Genomic DNA, 20,160 nt, shown 5'->3' on the forward strand with positions numbered 1-20,160 from the left:
TTCTGGGACAAGATTTTCACGGACATAAGTAAAGCGGTGGACATAGACCTCACACCCGATCCAAGCCTAGCGCTCCTAGGATATACTAAGAAGCTACCCAAAGCCGTACGGCGAGTGGTGGACATGGGTCTGCTCATGGCCCGGAGGGTAGTAGCATGCTGCTGGATGAGAGGCCCCGCACCCACACCTAAACGCTGGGCACATGATATGTTATATTGCTGTACACAGACCGAAAATTATAGTGGGCTGCTGCCTCCCACTAGTCGACCTAAAAACTACTGGGGGTTATACCAAAAGTGCCTAACGAATAAAAAAGACTCTCATGTCACAGCAGGAGATCTGGGACATTAAAACGCTGCTGAGGAGAGGGTGCTGGTTTATCGGTGCGATGTGCAGAGATGGACAATCTGAAGAAAAAAGGTGGTGAGGTATTACCAGCGCATAGCCCAAGTCGCATATGATATTTAGAAAAATTATTTTAAAGTGGCAAAGAACCAAAGACAGCTACCACCCACCGCTGTCAAAAGACAACAATTACAAAATAATTATTGTCACAATAGAACAAACATGTAGGATTCCCTGAGCACAAAAATACATGTATCTGTTAGTGTTTACAGATAATATCTGTTCAAAGAATCAGTGTCCATATCTATTCATCCAAAGTATGAAAAAGTCCTTATTTTTTATTTTCACAGTTTCACAGTTACACGCCGTATTGGACAAGGATCGGATGCGTGGTTGTTGCGGGGAACCCGAGATATCTATGACGGTTCCACAGACTACAGGCTGATATTGCCTGGTTATATTTTCCAATACTTACGTATTAAGGAAGAAAGAGACTATATGGGAATTGAAAGACTTAATAAATGAGAGATTTATATGATTATGTCCTTGATATGAGCCTGATTACACGATACCATGAGTAAGAAGATTTTCAAGGCCCTGAAGAAGTCAATGGGTAAATGTCCCTGACGAAACACGTGTTGGCGTTGTGGCTGTTATGTTCTTTTTCAAGACTGTACTGCTGTACCCACAAGTCTTCATGAACAACTTTGGACTGTGAAAATAAAAAATAAGGACTTTTTCATACTTTGGATGAATAGATATGGACACTGATTCTTTGAACAGATATTATCTGTAAACACTAACAGATACATGTATTTTTGTGCTCAGGGAATCCTACATGTTTGTTCTGATGTGCAGAGATGAACAATACACAATGAGATTGGGTAACGTTCTGCATGAACGGAGTGGTGCTACTCATTGACGCTTACAACAGTGAAAGATCTAAGTCGCTGCCTGCCCGGTTATGGGTTGTTGGCTGAATGGCTGTGTACTCACCTGAGAGGGTAATGTCGCATTGTTGTCTGGACAGGATTTGCATCTAAAGACAGAATGGTGGGAGGGGGGTTTGTTTGAAGGTAATGATTTATGTGTTGTAAACTCAATAAAAAGATATTTTAAAAAAATTAGGGCATGTATGTGTGCCACATGGCACACAAGCCCTAATCAGGGGTGCAACAGGGTGTCAATGTGACACCCTGCCACCCTTGAATTTTTTTTATTATTTTTTTTTTAAATATATTTTTATTGAGTTTACAACACATAAATCATTACCTAAGGGCATGTATGTGTGCCACATAGCACAGGTGTACATGCACAGATTTGCATATACACAGGTATTCGTTATTTACCACCAACTAATAGTTGGTGGTAAATAACGAATCCTTAAAGCCCTGTGGCACTGTTTACACTGCCACCTACATCTTAAAATACAGATTCGGTAAAATTACCAATTTGGTAAAATTACCGAATCATTATTTTAAGATGCCCTACATCTCAGTATCCAAATTCCGGTCAGTAACGGCCGAAAATCTGTATTTTCGGCCGTTACCGACCGGTATTTGGATACCTACATCTGGCCCTTGATGTATATGCTTTGCTTTCCCTACACCCCACCTGAACGCCAACCCTATTTCCCCACCCCCAACACCCTGCTGGCATCAATGCGGTCCTCGGTCACATCACAGATCAAACTTTGTGGCAGCTGGAAAAATGTTTGGCAGCAGCTGCATTGGGCTGGAGCATAAGACAGCTATAAGCCTTCTACCCACATGTACTCGCTTCCTGGATTAGGATAACTTCCGGGTGAAGAGTGGTAGCACAATACTTAAATCACATTCAGAGTTATAGCTTCACTTGGCAACATGTCACGTAGAAGCATTGGATTCCCGCTTTCGACCCAATTTGCACCTGTAACTGTATCGCCCACATTTGTTTTTCTTCCCTCTTCGGTTGCCTTGGCTCCCTAGTTTGGTTCTGTATTGCCTTGGCCTTTGGGTTGCTGTCTCTTGTCTATTTCTGCAATAGAGTATTAACAGTGTGTTTGCAGGGGTGTCCTGGGGCCTTCCCCTTCTCTCCTGATGATCAGGCTCAGGCTTGTAAAAGCTCTATCTGAACTGAAGCTGGAACCAGTAAACTAAATTCCATTTGTTCTGTGTTGTTTGGTTACTGGCTGCATTCCTACTTACCATCTGCCATCCACAAAATTATGTCACATTCAGACAGGCCGGTGCCACCCCCTGAAACAGATAAACCTCAAAGGAGTCAGGGCGCAGCCCAGGGTTTCTCTTTCACTCCTTTTCCCTGTTTCTCCTTTCATTCACATGCCTGGTGTTATACCCCATTTCTGCTCACCAGCTTAGACATTCAGGGATGGCAGGGGGCTTCAAGGGGTCTACAACTGAGGATCCTGTTGACACTTTACTTCTTATAGCTACTCTACAGGGCCATTAAACTAACCCCTCCCCTATCACCATAAAGGGAAGAGGTATTGATTGTCACTTCAGGATCCTAGCGGGTCCTGCCAAGTAGCATCAGCCTTGTATGACTGGGGTCTGCCCATTAATGCAGCAGCCTGAAACTCTGGGACTGCACGTATTGGAGGCAATTTGCCACCTTTTCTCTTAACCCCTCAGATATAGACTATAGTAGCAGCTACCTGCAGGCCAAACTCCTGGGCATTAGGGAATCAACGCGGAAGCCTCAGAAAGACCATTACACCAAATATACACTAACACGCACACACAAGAAAGAACTTGCGCAATCTCGCTTGTAAGAGGTTGGTATGAGGGCTGTACCCTCTGGAGAGGAAAGAATGGCAGGTTTATCAGAGAGGGAAAGGTGTTAAGGGTGTTCTTGGGAAAAATTGCACATCAATTTCACACTGCAGAGACTAATCGCACAGCAGCTGACTGAAGATTGTTCATACCGGCAAGGATGACTGGAGTTGAATCCACAGTGCAGAAAACAGAAACAAGAGCAGGCAATGTAGAGGACTTGGCAACCCAGCTCATCAATAGGAGACCAATACAAAACCGATATCAGCAGTGATCCATAACATTCACAGTAGGACCCATATCCAATGCGAATGCTTTTTAGATAACATGTATATATTCATGGTAGTGCTTGTGTGTGTACACACACACGTGTTATATTCATTAATTTATTTTAGCTTTTAAATCACCAACATGGATTGTGCTCTGTCAGTTAAGCAATGGTTAAAAGATATGATTACTGTGACAAGCAGTGAGACCTACTACTCCACAAGCCCACAGGTGCTTTGACATCAAAATATTTGGAGCCCCTTGTAATCCTATTTAGTAAGTGTCAAGGTGTGTCAGCGATGTAATAGAAGATAGGTTAGAGGGTGAGACCAATGGGAGGGGATATGTTCAATGGGGGAAACAACCTTTACAACGCAACTTTTGCAACGCACTACCATTACAACAAAACTTTTACAACGCAACATCCATTACAACGCATGCCATTACAACGCAGTCATTACAACACATACCATTACAACGCATAGCATTACAACACATAGTACCCTTACACTATGCAATACTTACCCTACTGTTGCACCCCCTGGAGTTAGAATAGTAATTTTTACCCCTACACTATCCAACACTTACCCTACTGTTGCACCCCCTGGAGTTAGAATAGTAATTTTTACCCCTACACTATCCAATACTTACCTTACCTGCAATGTAATGTTATGTGTTGTAATGGTATGCGTTGTAAATGTAGTATGTGTTATAGTGGAATGCGTTGTAGAGGTAGTTTCAAAGTATTTGTTGTAATGGTATGCGTTGTAATGGTATGCGTTGTAATGGATGTTGCGGTGTAAAAAATGCATTGTAAAGGTAGGCGTTGTAAAAGTATGCATTGTAACGTCATACATCCGTTTAATGGATGCATGTTATTATCTTTAGGCATGCGCAATAGGCCATAGACCATATGTCTGTGTTGTGCTTAACTCTGGGGTAGTATTACTAATGCTGGAGGCGGCCGAATGACACAGGATGTACAATGTGATGCTATTCGAAATATAACTTAAAAATGTTATTTAGATGCTCGTTAGTGTACGTGAATGCACTATTGTTTTATTTAGTTGAATTTGAGTGAATTGATGAAACTCAATTAAAAAATGGATGCCATTTGAGGGGGCCCAGCCCTTTGGTGCGGGCCTTGAGAAAAAGTTACATAGAATCTCCAAGGAGAAAAAAAAATCTGATTCCTTTCGATAGAGTGGTGGTACATCAGGGCAGGATTCTGCTCCTCTTTTTCTAAATCTTCCTTTTTTTCGGCCTTTGAGAGGATCTGGCCTGCAACAGCAACACTTGGGCAACAGAAACAGGATCTTTAGTTTTTGGTTTGATATCATTTTATTTTGATACGCTTTTTCTTTCCAACTACTTATAATTGGGAGTTTGGTTACGTTTCCTTTTGTGTCAGGAAAGTGCCAATGATGAAACAGTGAGCTAACTGGTAAGTACCTACTAGAGGCTCCCCCGGTGTTGCTTAAATGTGGCACTTCCTTGACTCATCTCACTTTTTTAGACCAGCACATTTCTCAAAGTTTTGTGTTTTGATTCATTGACATATATGGGGGCTGCATGACTAGATAGCAAACCCAGTCCCACCGAGAAATATATGGTGTGACTTTCCCTTACAATTTAAACTTATACGTGTAATATGTAACCAGGTCTTTGTATATTGACAATAGGAATCAGGGAGATCAAATGGGAAAGTCTGGATCACCAGCCAGAAACTAATTCTCTGGACTATGCCAGAAAGATGCCTCCCCATCCTGTGGGAGGAAGGGTAAGATTCTTTGTTGATGCTTGTGAGGACTCTACTTCTGATACATGAACCATCAGGTGGTGAAGAAGGGATACCACATAGAGTTTATGACTACTCCTTTGGACTCTAGGATTAATCCTATGTCCGAACCTCAGTAATATGGAAGTTGGCACAGGAAACAGCGATCCTAAGTCTTATGCAGATGTGGGCAGTGATTTCAGTTGCAGAAGGGAGTGAATTAGAGGATCTTCCTAGTTCCCTAACCCTCAGGTCTGTTCAGTCTGATTATAGATCTAAGAGGAGTGAACAAAGGGATAAGGAGGATTCCAGTCAAGATGGAGACAGTTCAGAGGATCACCACCTTTAATCCCGGACAAAGCCTTTAATATCACTTTGGATCTAACCGATGCCTATTTTCACATTGTCATAGCAGCTGGGACTCACCAGACATACATCAGATGTTTTCCTCTAAAGGACATTATCAGTTCCAGGTATTGTCCTTTGGCATCAAATCTACCCCAAGGGTTTTTATGACGATGATGGCACCTTTGGTTGTACTTCTACATCTTCAGGGGTGGAATGTTTTTCCTTACCTGGACAACTGGCTCCTTCATTCTCGGTCAAGATGGTATGTTTTGGAAGGTTGGGTTGTGATGAAGAACTGTCTTCAGTGACATGGTCTCCTCATAAATTTGAAGAAATCCAAGCTGGATCTCTCGCAAGACATGGATTTCATTTGGGCACATTTTATGAAAGATTTGGGCATGGTATTTTTACAGAAGTAGAGAGCAGTGAGCCAAAAATCAACTCTCTCATCTCTATTATCCTGGAGGAGGCAACAGCAAAACTGTGGTGGAGTGTGACAGACCACAGGCCTCGTGTGTGTTTTGAGTCCCTTGGGCAAGGTTTCATATGAGACCACTGTTGGCTCCTTAAGCAAAATATTGAAGACCGTCATTCATGGATTGGGAGACGAGTATCTCGGATACAGACCTAGGGGCTCATTAGGATGGCGGACGGAAGTGCCTCCGCAGACCCAGAGCATGCAGAACATGCCTATTCTCCGTGCGCCCGTCGCGGACACTCCGTCCGCCAAATCAGGATACGAAATATGGGCCAAAATCCGTCCGCGGCGGTAGATCACGGTCCGCCGCACCACCACACCCAACCACGCGGCGGACGTAACCTATCCAGAGACTCCGCCGTACGGACTGACGTCTAGGACCGTCCTCCAAATCAAGATGGCGGAAAATACACATAAAAGCACTGCGGAAAAACAACCTGCCTGAACACTGCGGATGCCCCACAGCGACCATACCCACCACGAGCCGCTCGCCGACATGGACCCTGCACTACACGCTTACCCGATACTCTTCGCGATCCACTACGTCCTAGTCTTGGCCCACCATCGAGGACGACGCAGGTAGGCTACAAACCATTTGCTGTCTGGAGAGGAGCACCTGCAAGGTCCGTGACGTAGGGAGGGGGGAGTGACATGTCCCGGAAACCACAGATTCTTGTGTACGGCAACGCCTCCAAGGGTTGTGACCCAGGTAGGGGGGAGTGACATGTATCTGAACCCACCGCCCACAAGTAAATACAAATACACACCAGCATCACACACGCAAGAATGACTCCGACAACGCACAACACATGATTGACAATTTTAATTACGCATAATCGGAGTAACATCACAGTCTAGGCTCGAGCATGGGCAGTGTGGACACCAGAGCAGGTACATCAGATGCAGTACATCAGTATGAGGATAGCAACATGGCAGCAACAGGGCAGTGTGGACACCAGAGCAGGTACATCAGAGTCAGTACATCAGTATGAGGATAGCAACAGGGCATTGTGGACACCAGAGCAGGTACATCAAAGGCCATACATCAGTATGAGAATAGCAACAGGGCAGTGTGGACACCAGAGCAGGTACATCAAAGGCCATACATCAGTATGAGAATAGCAACAGGGCAGTGTGGACACCAGAGCAGGTACATCAGAGGCAGCACATGAGAGGGGCCAGGTGCATTAACAGTCCATGGCATCGAACAGCTACATCAGAGGCAGTACATGAGAGGGTCTAGGTGCATCAACAGTCCATGGCATCGAACAGCTACATCAGAGGCAGCACATGAGAGGGGCCAGGTGCATCAACAGTCCATGGCATCGAACAGCTACATCAGAGGCAGCACATGAGAGGGCAGCCAGCAGTATCAGAACACCAACAGGGCATTGTGCCCAACAGAGCAGGTACATCAGATGCAGTACATCAGAGGGCATACATCAGTATGAGGATAGCAACAGGGCAGTGTGGACACCAGAGCAGGTACATCAGAGGGCACACAACAGCAACTTACATCACACTATCAGGTGGATTGCGTGAAGTACCCGCATCGGACAGACTGGCAGCACCAGAAACCGGAGTGTGACACACAGCCACAGATGTAGTGACTGACACGTGAGCCACAGACCCAGATACACTGCCAGCACCTGATACATGAGTGTGAGACACAGCCACAGCCCGAGTGACTGACACATGGCCCATAGACCCAGATACACTGCCAGCACCTGATACAGGAGTGTGAGACACAGCCACAGCCCGAGTGACTGACACATGGCCCATAGACCCAGATGCACTGCCAGCACCTGATACATGAGTGTGAGACACAGCCACAGCCCGAGTGACTGACACATGGCCCATAGACCCAGATACACTGCCAGCACCTGATACAGGAGTGTGAGACACAGCCACAGCCCGAGTAAATGACACATGGCCCATAGACCCAGATACACTGCCAGCACCTGATACAGGAGTGTGAGACACAGCCACAGCCCGAGAGAATGACACATGGCCCATAGACCCAGATACACTGCCAGCACCTGATACAGGAGTGTGAGACACAGCCACAGATCTACTGACTGACACATGAGCCATAGACCCAGATACACTGCCAGCACCTGATACAGGAGTGTGAGACGCAGCCACAGATCTACTGACTGACACATGAGCCATAGACCCAGATACACTGCCAGCACCTGATACAGGATAGGTCTCGACTGATACACTGCCACTACCTGACACATGCGAGTCAACTGCAGCAGCGCCACTGGGACCACTGAAATGAAGAGCCACAGGGCTGTATGGTCCAGGAGGCAGGGTGGCTCTGGTAGCGGGGGATAGTTGCAATTGTCCGACATCGGATTGTGCATGTGTCAATGCTGTGTGTCTACGTTTCTTGTGGACATGTGCCTGCACCCTGGACAGGACAGGACTGACAAGTGGGCCGGACTGAGAAGAAATATCACCCACCATGGGAGGTGCATCTGCTGGGGGGGGAATGCTCTCTGGGGACGTGCTGGAGCCTGCTTGTCGTTTGCTGTGTGGCTGCTTTGTGGCCTCTGCAACATGTGTCATGGGGGATGCTACTACAGGGTCCACCTGCATCCGTTCCTGACGGGCCCTGATGGGAGTGGAGGTAAGTGGTGACTCCACTGCGGAGACATCTGTATTCCGTTTCCCAGAAAACAACAGCCTCAGTGCATCAATGGGTGATGTATGCCTGTCCCTGACAGCGCCACTGTCGATGGGAGATGCCTTGGCCCTTGGATGTTCCGTTTCCGTAGGAGTAATGTTGTCTGCGGACTTTCCCTGTTCCCTGGATGGTGCCCTGTTCCAGGCAGCAGACTTGTCGTCTGTGGTGTACATATCCCCAGGACACACCTTCTCCCTGTGTGTGTCCCTGCCCCTGGGAGTGTCCGTGCTCTTCTTAGGTGCGTTTGTCTTGTGACTGTCCTTGTCCCTGCCCTTGGTAGAAGCTCCTTCCTTCCTAGTCTCGCTGACCTTGGGAGTGGCTCCTTCCTGCCTAGTCTCCCTGCCCTTGGGAGTGGCTCCTTTTTTCCTAGTCTCCCTGCCCTTTGCAGTGGCTCCTTCCTTCCTAGTCTCCCTGCCCTTGGGAGTGGCTCCTTCCTTCCTAGTTTCCCTGCCCTTGGTAGAAGCTCCTTCCTTCCTAGTCTCGCTGCCCTTGGGAGTGGCTCCTTCCTGCCTAGTCTCCCTGCCCTTGGGAGTGGCTCCTTCCTTCCTAGTTTCCCTGCCCTTGGTAGAAGCTCCTTCCTGTCTAGTCTCCCTGCCCTTGGGAGTGGCTCCTTCCTTCCTAGTTTCGCTGCCCTTGGTAGAAGCTCCTTCCTTCCTAGTCTCCCTGCCCTTGGGAGTGGCTCCTTCCTTCCTTGTCTCCCTGCCCTTGGGAGTGGCTCCTTCCTTCCTAGTCTCCCTGGCACTGGGAGTATGCGAGCTCTCAAGAGATTTATTCGTCTTCTGAATGTCCTCGTCCAAGGTAGTGTCAATGGAAGTGGGAGTAAGGCTTGCCTTGGGAGTACCTTGTGTGTGGGATGGCTGTGCAGCATGTGTAGCCATTACACCCAACCCCTCTTTTGCTTCACGTGTGTGTACTCCACTATATCTGACGTTGTCCTTGTGAACAGATTTAGCTGACCTAGGGGATGGGGTCTGAGGCCTCCATGCCTTGACGTGCTGGCTGACGCTGCTTCTAGTGCAATAACCTGTATTAGAGTCCTGGTCTGAATATTCACTCCCCCCTGAGACATCCAGTGTTGTAGATGGTGGAACAGAAGTACCACCCAGTCCATGCGACTGTACAATGGCAGACGACACACTGTTAGCCAATGACTGCACTGTCCTGTGTACACCAGCCAGATCACCATGCATACCTTCCATGAATGCCACCACCTGCCCCAACTTCCTATCGTGGTCTTGGAAAGCATTTATCATATTGGTCTGCCCCACACACAGCTGTCGCAGCAGATCAACAGCCTCTGCACAAAGTGCATTTTGGCTCACCGAGGCTGGGGCAGCGGTGCCGACACCGAAGGCCACTCTGCTCCCCCTACTCCTGCGTGCACGAACAGTACATGGTGCAGTTGGCGGCAGGGTGGGCCCTGTGTGCTGTGTCCCGACCGAAGGTGTTGATTGCCCACTCCCAGTCTGTGACAACAGTGCTGACTCACCAACACTGTTGGAAGATGATGACGATGTTGTCTCCACATGCGAGTCCTCCGGGACGGTCCTGTCCCCCTCTCCGGCGCTGGCCCCTTCGGTGTCAGTCTGCGTGTGCGCGACGTCTGATCCGGATGCATTGCCTTCTATCATCTCCACCGTCTGTGGCTGAGTGCCCTCTGCCAAAGCTGAAATGCACAGGAAATGGGTGTAAGTCATGGGCACACTCACGTACAGTACTGCTACGGAATCCCTAAAGCCACTGATGACAATGTCCATCGATCCCCCAACCTGCACACGGCCCACCCCAACCAGTAATCCTCACAGGAATTAAGTGGCGTTGGCCGTAATACATGTACAGCATGCAGACTGGGCATGAGGAACTACATCTGCACACCAGTCTTGCCAAGGGGTGACGGAGCACTACAGCATGTGCATGAACACTCAACTGCTTAGCGGGTGGCGTCTCAACATGCCGCACCGGGAAGTGAAATTTTACTGCGCCAATCTCACCAACATGCCATTGGAACGAGCCACACGATAGACGGAAGTCACTAATGTGTGTGGGCAACAATACATGCATTGCACTCACAAGCAACATACACTGACAGTATGCTTACCGCCACTTTGCTGTTCATCCACACGCAACCGCTCGGACAGGTCAGGATGCGTCACAGCTATGATACGGTGCATGAGAGGGGTCATTGAGCGTCGGGCCAGACGTGCCGTCCTTGGAATCATCCCTAGTGTCACTTCCGCTACATTCTTGCTCAGTCTGGAAATGTCGTCCCAGCGTTTGTGGCAGTGTGTATGTCATCTATTGGACACCCCCACTGCTCGTACATCACGTGCAATGCTCCTCCACACGTCCTTGCGAAGGTGCAGCTTGACCTACCATGATGGGAGACAAAAGGGTGCAAGTCAGTGGACAGTTGGCCAGTCACACAGATAGGGGCAACACGTTTCTCTCTGCAGCCATGCACATTTCGAATCTTTTGTTGGTCACACATCACACCGCCAAGATTCCAGAGCCCAGGTGTCATGGAACACCTCATGCACAACAACTTATCCCCCACTGCACTTACCACCTGTCCGGGTGCGCCGTACAGGCGTCCGTAGTTGCGGAGCACACCGTCCACGAGGACATCAAGCTCCGCGGCGGTGAAGGGACGAGACCGGATCTCTTTGACTCTCGACATGCCAAGGTCACGGAGTATGGCACTAGAGCGGCAGTCGGTGGTCAGCTCCGCAGCAGCAGGTGGAGGTGATGGTCACAGGCAGCAGTCGGTGGTCCGCTCCGCAGCAGCAGGTGGAGGTGATGGTCACAGGCAGCAGTCGGTGGTCATCGTAGAATGTATGCTTTTGCACATCACACATATATAGGGCCCTGTGGCCATGTCAGTGGCATACGGCGCCAGCCATTGGTCAGCCGTGGAAGCGTGTTTGGAATAGGGCCAATGATTGGCCCTGGTGTTGCGGTGAACAGCATACGGTACTTACTATTGGGCACACGTGGCCCATGTTCACACCTCCCATTGACTGCACGTGCACAGACCGTCACGCTCACACACCGGCAAGTGCATGTGCTAGACACCGGGACGGATGCTTCATTTGCAACAAAGTTCAATCAGTGGCGCCACCATGGCGGGGCACGTATTCGGCGGGGGAGGTGCAGGCCAACACATCCATAAGCTGATGTCAATGCCCATGGCAGTTCATGACCACCCTTACAGTGACATTGCATCAGCCAGCCTACACCGGCCGGCCCAGCCCTGCCCATGACCGCCGTGCCGGCCATGCCAACTACCGCCGTTTCAGGCCTCGTCCACTACCGCCGTGCCAGGCCCTGCCCATGACCGCCGTGCCGGCCATGCCAACTACCGCCGTTTCAGGCCCCCTCCACTACCGCCCTGCCCTGGCGGGGCCTGGCACGGCGGTCATGGGCAGGGCCTGGCACGGCGGTAGTGGAGGGGGCCTGAAACGGCGGTAGTTGGCATGGCCGGGACGGCGGTCATGGGCAGGGCCTGGCACGGCGGTAGTGGACAGGGCCTGAAACGGCGGTAGTTGGCATGGCCGGCACGGCGGTCATGGGCAGGGCCTGGCACGGCGGTAGTGGAGGGGTCCTGAAACGGCGGTAGTTGGCATGGCCGGCACGGCGGTCATGGGCAGGGCCTGGCACGGCGGTAGTGGACGGGGCTGAAACGGCGGTAGTTGGCATGGCCGGCACGGCGGTCATGGGCAGGGCCTGGCACGGCGGTAGTGGAGGGGGCCTGAAATGGCGGTAGTTGGCATGGCCGGCACGGCGGTCATGGGCAGGGCTGGGCCGGCCGGTGTAGGCTGGCTGATGCAATGTCACTGTAAGGGGGGTCATGAACTGCCATGTGCATTGACATCAGCTTATGGATGTGTTGGCCTGCACCTCCCCCGCCGAATACGTGCCCCGCCATGGTGGCGCCACTGATTGAACTTTGTTGCAAATGAAGCATCCGTCCCGGTGTCTAGCACATGCACTTGCCGGTGTGTGAGCGTGACGGTCTGTGCACATGCAGACAATGGGAATGTTGAACGCGGGCCGCGTCTGGCCAGACGTAAACAGCGGAAGCAGTGCACCGCCATGGCGGGGTCAATGATTGCATGTCATCTGACGATGCACCTTGTTCCATTGTCTGCAGCTGCATGATGACGGTTGTGTGCGTGATTGCGTGACTCCACATTTCATGCTCTATCCCATGTGTGTCCATACCATGGCCATCGGTGTGCCACAAATGTCCATCACATGTGCATGTCGACATTGGTTATTTCCATACACAAGTTTATCGTACCTCACATCTACACAGTAGATCCCGGATGTATTGGCACATTGTGATTCAGTTGTCAGTGAGTGGTATATGTGTGATATTGACTATGGTAGGGGGTTCACTTGTGTTCAGTGCATGCGTGTTGCCTATTGGGTCACCATGCATGTGATGTCCGTTTGGTCACCATTATTGGTGTTGCCATTGGTGCATCAAGAAATGGTGTGTGTATATTTTCGTTTGTGTGCATGCACTTGCATGTGTGTATGTCATGTTGCGCATACACATGTGGGTCATGTCACATGACTTGTTGGCAGTAATGTTGAGGTGAGACAAAGTGCATTGCACATGTTGCAACACATCATGTAGCTAGTGGATGCACATTGTTGCTACGTCAATCCATGTTGTAGTGACAATCAGAGATGTCACACATATGCTAATTAAACACTGCCTATTACATGTTGGATAGAGTGCGATGACATGTGAGTGAGTTGCACAGACATGCGTTGTATGTGAATTGACTTCCATTCCATTTACTCCCACACAGGAGGGCCCAAAATGTCCATCGCCCATACACTGTGCAGGAGGATATGGTGGACGAGGAGGTGATCAGGAAATTCAGGCTGGATCGACGTCGATTGCTGGAGCTTGTGAACCAATTGTCTCCTCACCTGCAGCCGCGAAGAACCTATCCAGGTTCCATTTCACCCACCCAAAAGGTGATGGCGGCACTCCATTTTTTTGCAACAGGCACATTTCAGTACACTGTTGGACATGCCGGGGGAATGTCACAGGCCATGTTCAGCACGGTACTTCGGGATGTACTGACAGCCATGATGCTGTACAAGCATGACTACATACATTTTCCACAGGCGGCAGAGTTGGCAGCGGTCAAAGCAGACTTCTATGCACTGGGTCGCATACCACAGGTTGTGGGTTCCATTGATGGCACGCATATTGCGATCATTCCACCACGGGCACGTGAGCAGGTGTTTAGGAATCGGAAGCACTTCCATTCCCTAAACGTGCAGGTGGTGTGCCAGGCCGACAACATAATCTCACATGTGTGTGCAAGATTTCCTGGCTCTGCACATGACGCCCACATCATGCGGAGCAGCATTGTCCCCCAACTGATGGCAAATCTGCGTCCGGCACAAGCGTGGCTTGTTGGTGAGTATGCTGTGGTGACAGGAGTGATATCTGTGTGGCATGGTGTGCCCACATGTTCAGGTTGTGATGTTTCTCTCTCTCTCTCTCTTATTTCCACAAACACAGGCGACTCGGCTTACCCAAACAGGCCTTGGCTTCTGAGTCCAATACGCAATCCCACTACAGCGGGAGAAATGCGATACAATGATGCCCATGGAAGGACACGTCGAGTGGTAGAACGAACATTTGGCCTGCTTAAGTCTAGGTTTCGGTGCCTGGATAAGACTGGAGGGGCCCTGCCTTACTCACCAGGCAAAGTATGCAAGATCGTGATTGCCTGCTGCATGCTCCACAACCTGGCTGTGCGCAATGACATTGAACTGCTCTTGGACCCAGATGAACAGCAAGTTCCTCGCCCTCCCGACCCACACATGTCGACTGATGAGGATAGTGGTGAGGAGGAAGGTGTGGACCAGAGGCGCCAGCTTATTGATCGCTACTTCCCTTGATTGTGAGTGTGCCCCTCTTGTGCTGCTTGTGTATGCCCAGTGTAGGTTTGCTGCTCTTGTGTCATTGTGTTGGGCATCATCTATGTGTTCTGTTATGTGATGTATGCATGTGTGTGTGTCTCTTCATTTATGAGTACATGCACGTCTCCATGGTGTGTAGTCTCATCCATTCCTGTTGAGATGTGTGTGGTTTGTTGAATGTTGCACTGCAGTGTGTTGGGATGAGTGTGATGGTGTTTCCTAACGTGTGTTTGCGGTTTCTATGTTTCCCTAGGTCACTCCCTTGCGGCATGATTCTGTACCAGTTGGATCCCTGAACCTGGTAACTTCTGTTTCAGATGCAATCATGTGAATAAACATGGAGGCAACACATCATTGAGTGAATAAGTGGTATTTATTTACAGATTGTGCATAGGTGTAGGTGCATATTTACAAATGAGTGAAGGGGTGGGGAAGTGAGAGTCAAAGGTTATGGCAGATGAAATGTCCGTGCAGACACCACATAGGGTGGTGTCTGCCTAGTGCAGCAGGCCTGTGCCAGGTGGGACCGGATAGTTGGCAGGGTGAATGGCAGGCTCAGGTACTCAAAAAGTCATTGTCGCCTCCTCTTGGAGCGTGTGGCAGGAGCTTCGACACTGCTCTCGCCCACTTCCAGCCTCGGACGGCCCCTCCGTCTTTGTGTCGGGACGGAGTCAGCTGGGGGCGCTGGCTGATCAGGTACCACATCCGCCGCCAGTGGCGCAGGTGGCGGTGGCGGTGGTGGTGGTGGCGGTGGCGTTGTTTGAGGGGGTGTGGGGAGGATGGTGTTGGCGGATATCCATGGCATCCACATGGTATTAGACGTGCTAAATATGTCCACAAGTTGGCCAAGCCGCCTCTCGATGGCCCCCAACATTGCTGTGTTGTCAACAAAGTCCTGGTGGGCCCGGTCTGCCTGTGCCTGGCCACGTAGATAGTTTTCCTCCACCCTGGCTAGTGCTTCTAGACACTGTTGCACGGCATTGGGTGTAGTTGTTTCATCATGCCTTCTTTGTGCTGTGCTCCTGCCTGCCGGATCTGGCCTTGCATCTGTGGTTTGCCTCACACTCTCCCTGCGTGGCTGGGATGGCGCTGGCCCAGCGTTGGGCGGTGGGTTGGGCAGGGTGGCAGGGGCAGAAGTGGTGGTAGTAGTGGTGGTGGAGGTGGTGCTGGAGGTGGCTGTGCAGGTCACAGTAGCCGGTGTTGTGGAAATGGCAGAGGCCGTAGTAGTTGTTGGTGCAGGTGTGACCTGGGAGCCAGATGTCCCTGGCTGCCTGCTTGAGCCGGCACCATCCTCAGCCCCGGAGGTGGCTGGCCAATCGTCCCCTGAAACTTCTGAGTGTGGGGAGGCTGGAGGCCGGGTGTTTATTCCAGCTGTCAGATTAGGATCCCCTGCAAAACAAAAATGTGAGGATGAGTCATGTGGCCATTACGTGTAAATTTATTTATATTTGACATTCAGTCGGCACTGGCACACACCCCACCCACCACCACTACCCTCCCTATGGACATGTGGGCCTGTTGGGAGTTGTAGTTCCGTCCCCTCACACACCCCACCCACCACCACCACCCTCCCTATGGACATGGGGGCCTGTTGGGAGTTGGTCTAGTGACCTCTAGCACACCCCACCCACCACCACCACCCTCCCTATGGACATGTGGGCCTGTTGGGAGTTGTAGTTCCGTCCACTCACACACCCCACCCACCCACCACCACCACCCTCCCTATGGACATGGGGGCCTGTTGGGAGTTGTAGTTCCGTCCCCTCACACACCCCACCCACCACCACCACCCTCCCTATGGACATGTGGGCCTGTTGGGAGTTGTAGTTCCGTCCACTCACACACCCCACCCACCACCACCACCCTCCCTATGGACATGGAGGCCTGTTGGGAGTTGTAGTTCCGTCCCCTCACACACCCCACCCACCACCACCACCCTCCCTATGGACATGGGGGCCTGTTGGGAGTTGGTCTAGTGACCTCTAGCACACCCCACCCACCACCACCACCCTCCCTATGGACATGGGGGCCTGTTGGGAGTTGTAGTTCCGTCCCCTCACACACCCCACCCACCACCACCACCCTCCCTATGGACATGGGGGCCTGTTGGGAGTTGGTCTAGTGACCTCTAGCACACCCCACCCACCACCACCACCCTCCCTATGGACATGGGGGCCTGTTGGGAGTTGTAGTTCCGTCCCCTCACACACCCCACCCACCACCACCACCCTCCCTATGGACATGGGGGCCTGTTGGGAGTTGGTCTAGTGACCTCTAGCACACCCCACCCACCACCACCACCCTCCCTATGGACATGGGGGCCAGTTGGGAGTTGTAGTTCCGTCCCCTCACACACCCCACACACCACCACCACCACCCTCCCTATGGACATGGGGGCCTGTTGGGAGTTGGTCTAGTGACCTCTAGCACACCCCACCCACCACCACCACCCTCCCTATGGACACGTGGGCCTGTTGGGAGTTGTAGTTCCGTCCACTCACACACCCCACCCACCACCACCACCCTCCCTATGGACATGGAGGCCTGTTGGGAGTTGTAGTTCCGTCCCCTCACATACCCCACCCACCACCACCACCCTCCCTATGGACATGGGGGCCTGTTGGGAGTTGGTCTAGTGACCTCTAGCACACCCCACCCACCACCACCACCCTCCCTATGGACATGTGGGCCTGTTGGGAGTTGTAGTTCCGTCCACTCACACACCCCACCCACCACCACCACCCTCCCTATGGACATGGGGGCCTGTTGGGAGTTGTAGTTCCATCCCCTCACACACCCCACCCACCACCACCACCCTCCCTATGGACATGGGGGCCTGTTGGGAGTTGGTCTAGTGACCTCTAGCACACCCCTCCCTATGGACATGTGGGCCTGTAGGAGTGGTTTAGACGTTGGTGAGTATGTGGACTGCATGCATGGGTTGGGGTCTGGGAGATGTGTCTTCAGAGTTGTGTGAGGCACACCGTGTTGTTGTGCTTGTGGTGCTTGGTTGGTACTTACCAGCCTCTTCTCCCTCCTCAAGTCCATCAAGGCTCTCAGGGTGCAGGATGGTCAGCACCTTCTCCTCCCACTCGGTGTACGGTAAGGGCTCCGGGGGGGTTCCACCGCCTGTGTGATTGGCCCGGAGATAGTTCTTGGCTCTGATGGATTTCACTCGGGTCTTGAGGTCATGCCACCGCCTCTGAATTTCCTGCTTCGTCCTCGGGACGGTCCCGGAGGCATTGACCCTGGTGACGATCCGGTCCCACATGCTGTTTTTCCTAGCTATGCTGGTCTGCTGCACTAGGGCCCCAAATAAGTGGGGTTCGACACGAATTATCTCATCGACCATAACCTTTAACTCGGTGTCGTGAATTTAGGGGTTTTCTTGGGTGCCATGGTGCTCGGGGTGTGTGTTTGTGTGAATTGGGAGGTGCTGGTGTGTGGTGTTTAGGGATGGTGTGGTGGGTCTTTGTGTACAGGGTGTGTTTGGGTGTGGGTTATGTGTATGATATCTGTTTTATGCTGTTGGCTAAGTGGTGTCTCCTGCTAGCAGCTATGCTGTGATGCAGAGGATTTCTGGAGTGGGTGGGAGTTAATTTATAGTCTGTGTGTTGGCCCTGTGTGAATGGTTATTGGCAGTCAGGTGATAGGTGGGTGTGTTGGCAGGTGTGGATTATGCGGTTCTTGGGGGTGGGTCATTGTGTCTTGTGTTTGGTTTAGATGTGTCAGGTGGGTGGTCGTTCATTTTCCTGTGTTTGGTGATAAATTCTGTCGCAATGTATGGCATTGGTTTGACTGTAGGGATGTTGTTCGTGTTGGACTTCCGCTGTGGTGCACGGTTTCTCGTAGCATTGGTACCGCCGCGGACGTGGATCGCGGTGGCTACCGGGGTACTTGCGGAGTTATCCTAATTGCGGACACGGACACTACGCAGCTATCGCGGGGGAGGTTGTTGTTTTCCTGGTCATGTGCGTACGCGGCGGTCGCTGTTCTTTGGGTTCCGGCCGCTGGCCGCGGCCTCAGGTGTACTTCGACCGCCGCGGACGGAGATTGGTGTGCTCCGTCCGCCGCGATCGGCGTTTCTATCAAATTTGATCCTAATCGCTGTTGCGGTTTTTCCGCGGACAGGTCCGGAGTTTCTTGCCACCTTCCTCGGCGTACGGAACACGTTTCCGTCCGCGATCCTAATCGATCCCATTAATAGGAGTCAACTTCAGGGGTGGTTGAAAAAGGAGTCATCGAGCAAGGGATTTTCTCTTTTTTGTTTCCACCCAGCTTGTCATAACAAATGATACCAGGCCTTTAGGTTGAGATGCAATGTTGCGGAACAAGGAGGCTCAGGGGAGATGGTTAACAAAGGACAAAACAAAAACTTTTAACTTTAAGGAGTTATCTGCAATTTTCCTGGTAATGCTACATTTCAGGAGAGAGGTTCTGAATCAGCATGAGATGATCAGGGCAGACAACACAATAGCAGTATCATATGTGAATGGACAGATGGGAAGTCTGCCTGTATCAATCTGGTTGCCTTAAGCATTGGAACATGGGCAGAAAAACATCTTATTTCCTTGAAAGCAACTTACATCAGGGTCTTCTCCCTACCTCAAACCCTGTCCTTCACTCCTCCTGTGTTCTTCCAAATTTGCAGAGATTCGGGAGCAATTTTTAGACCGGTTTGCTTCCAGAGAAGACATTCAGTTTCTGAGCTTCTTTTATCAGTATCAGGATCCAGAAAAATGGGGTAGAGATGCTATCGTCTCCTTGGCCTCCTCAGCTGCTAAATGCATTCCCTCCTATTTTACTCATTACTCATTTGCTCTCAAGGGCCCAGATGATTACGGCGGAGATGGTGCTAGTAGTCCTGTTTTGGCCCAGTTGACCTTGGGTTCCCCTCCAAAAGATCCTGACTTTTCTTCAGACTTGTAGAATCCCATTATAACACTTTCCTCTCAGGTCAGAAGAGTTCCTACCTCTTAAGAGACAGGGTCTGTGAGTCTGGAGATTATGAGGATTGAGCTTCAGTAAGGAAGCAATCCTTAACACTTAGCTGAGACTATCCAGGGTTCTGGGCGTACTTCTACTCTGAACTCCTGCTACAAACACTTGACAATTTAGAAGTATGATGTGCTTCTAAATCTCTGTGGTACACTGTGACATTTCCTCAGCTTTGCAATTCTTAGTAGATGGTTTTAGGAAGCAATTGATAGACACCATGCTAAAAGCCCAGTGGGGTGCAATAAGGGCTTTAAGAAAACTCTGGTCCAATGCCAGCAGTGATGTTGATCTGGTGGTGAGGCTCTTAAAAGGTTTTTGTATATCTAGACCTGTATCTTGACCTCAGTTCCCCCTTAGGATTTGCCTTTAGTCCCAAAAGGGCTGCAGTGGGTGCTGTTTGAACCACAGATTTCTGTTGATTTAAAGGGTATTCCTAGAGGCCATTACCTTTGCTAGCCGGATTGGTGAGCTGGGGGCATTTTATGCAAATCTCCTTTTGTAAAGATTCTGGAGGATGGCTTCTTGTTTA

At 50.7% G+C, this 20,160-nt stretch overlaps 1 protein-coding gene across 1 annotated transcript; it reads right to left on the reverse strand.

The window, feature by feature from the left end:
• Positions 1-325: 325 nt before the first annotated feature.
• On the reverse strand, positions 326-17,958 carry LOC147710676 (uncharacterized). The gene is made up of 3 exons (XM_086919375.1): positions 17,655-17,958; positions 15,506-16,022; positions 326-407 (listed from the first exon to the last, which is right to left on the reverse strand). Exons 1-3 carry the CDS (start codon positions 17,902-17,904, stop codon positions 326-328), a joined length of 849 nt encoding a protein of 282 aa, XP_086775501.1. The 5' UTR covers positions 17,905-17,958.
• Positions 17,959-20,160: the final 2,202 nt, after the last annotated feature.

Source organism: Lissotriton vulgaris, chromosome 5 (genome assembly GCF_964263255.1).
Source record: "Lissotriton vulgaris chromosome 5, aLisVul1.2, whole genome shotgun sequence".
NCBI classification, from domain to species: domain Eukaryota; kingdom Metazoa; phylum Chordata; class Amphibia; order Caudata; family Salamandridae; genus Lissotriton; species Lissotriton vulgaris.

Bases quoted from the DNA above. Each gene is read 5' to 3' on its own strand.
- LOC147710676 (XM_086919375.1), bottom strand. From the start codon at position 17,904: ATGTGGGACCGGATCGTCACCAGGGTCAATGCCTCCGGGACCGTCCCG. The intron at 16,023-17,654 runs GTAAGTACCAAC...TTTGTTTTGCAG, and splicing joins TGAGGAGGGAGAAGAGGCTG to GGGATCCTAATCTGACAGCT. The intron at 408-15,505 runs GTTGGGGGCCAT...TTTTTTCTTCAG, and splicing joins TTTGTTGACAACACAGCAAT to ATTGTCCATCTCTGCACATC.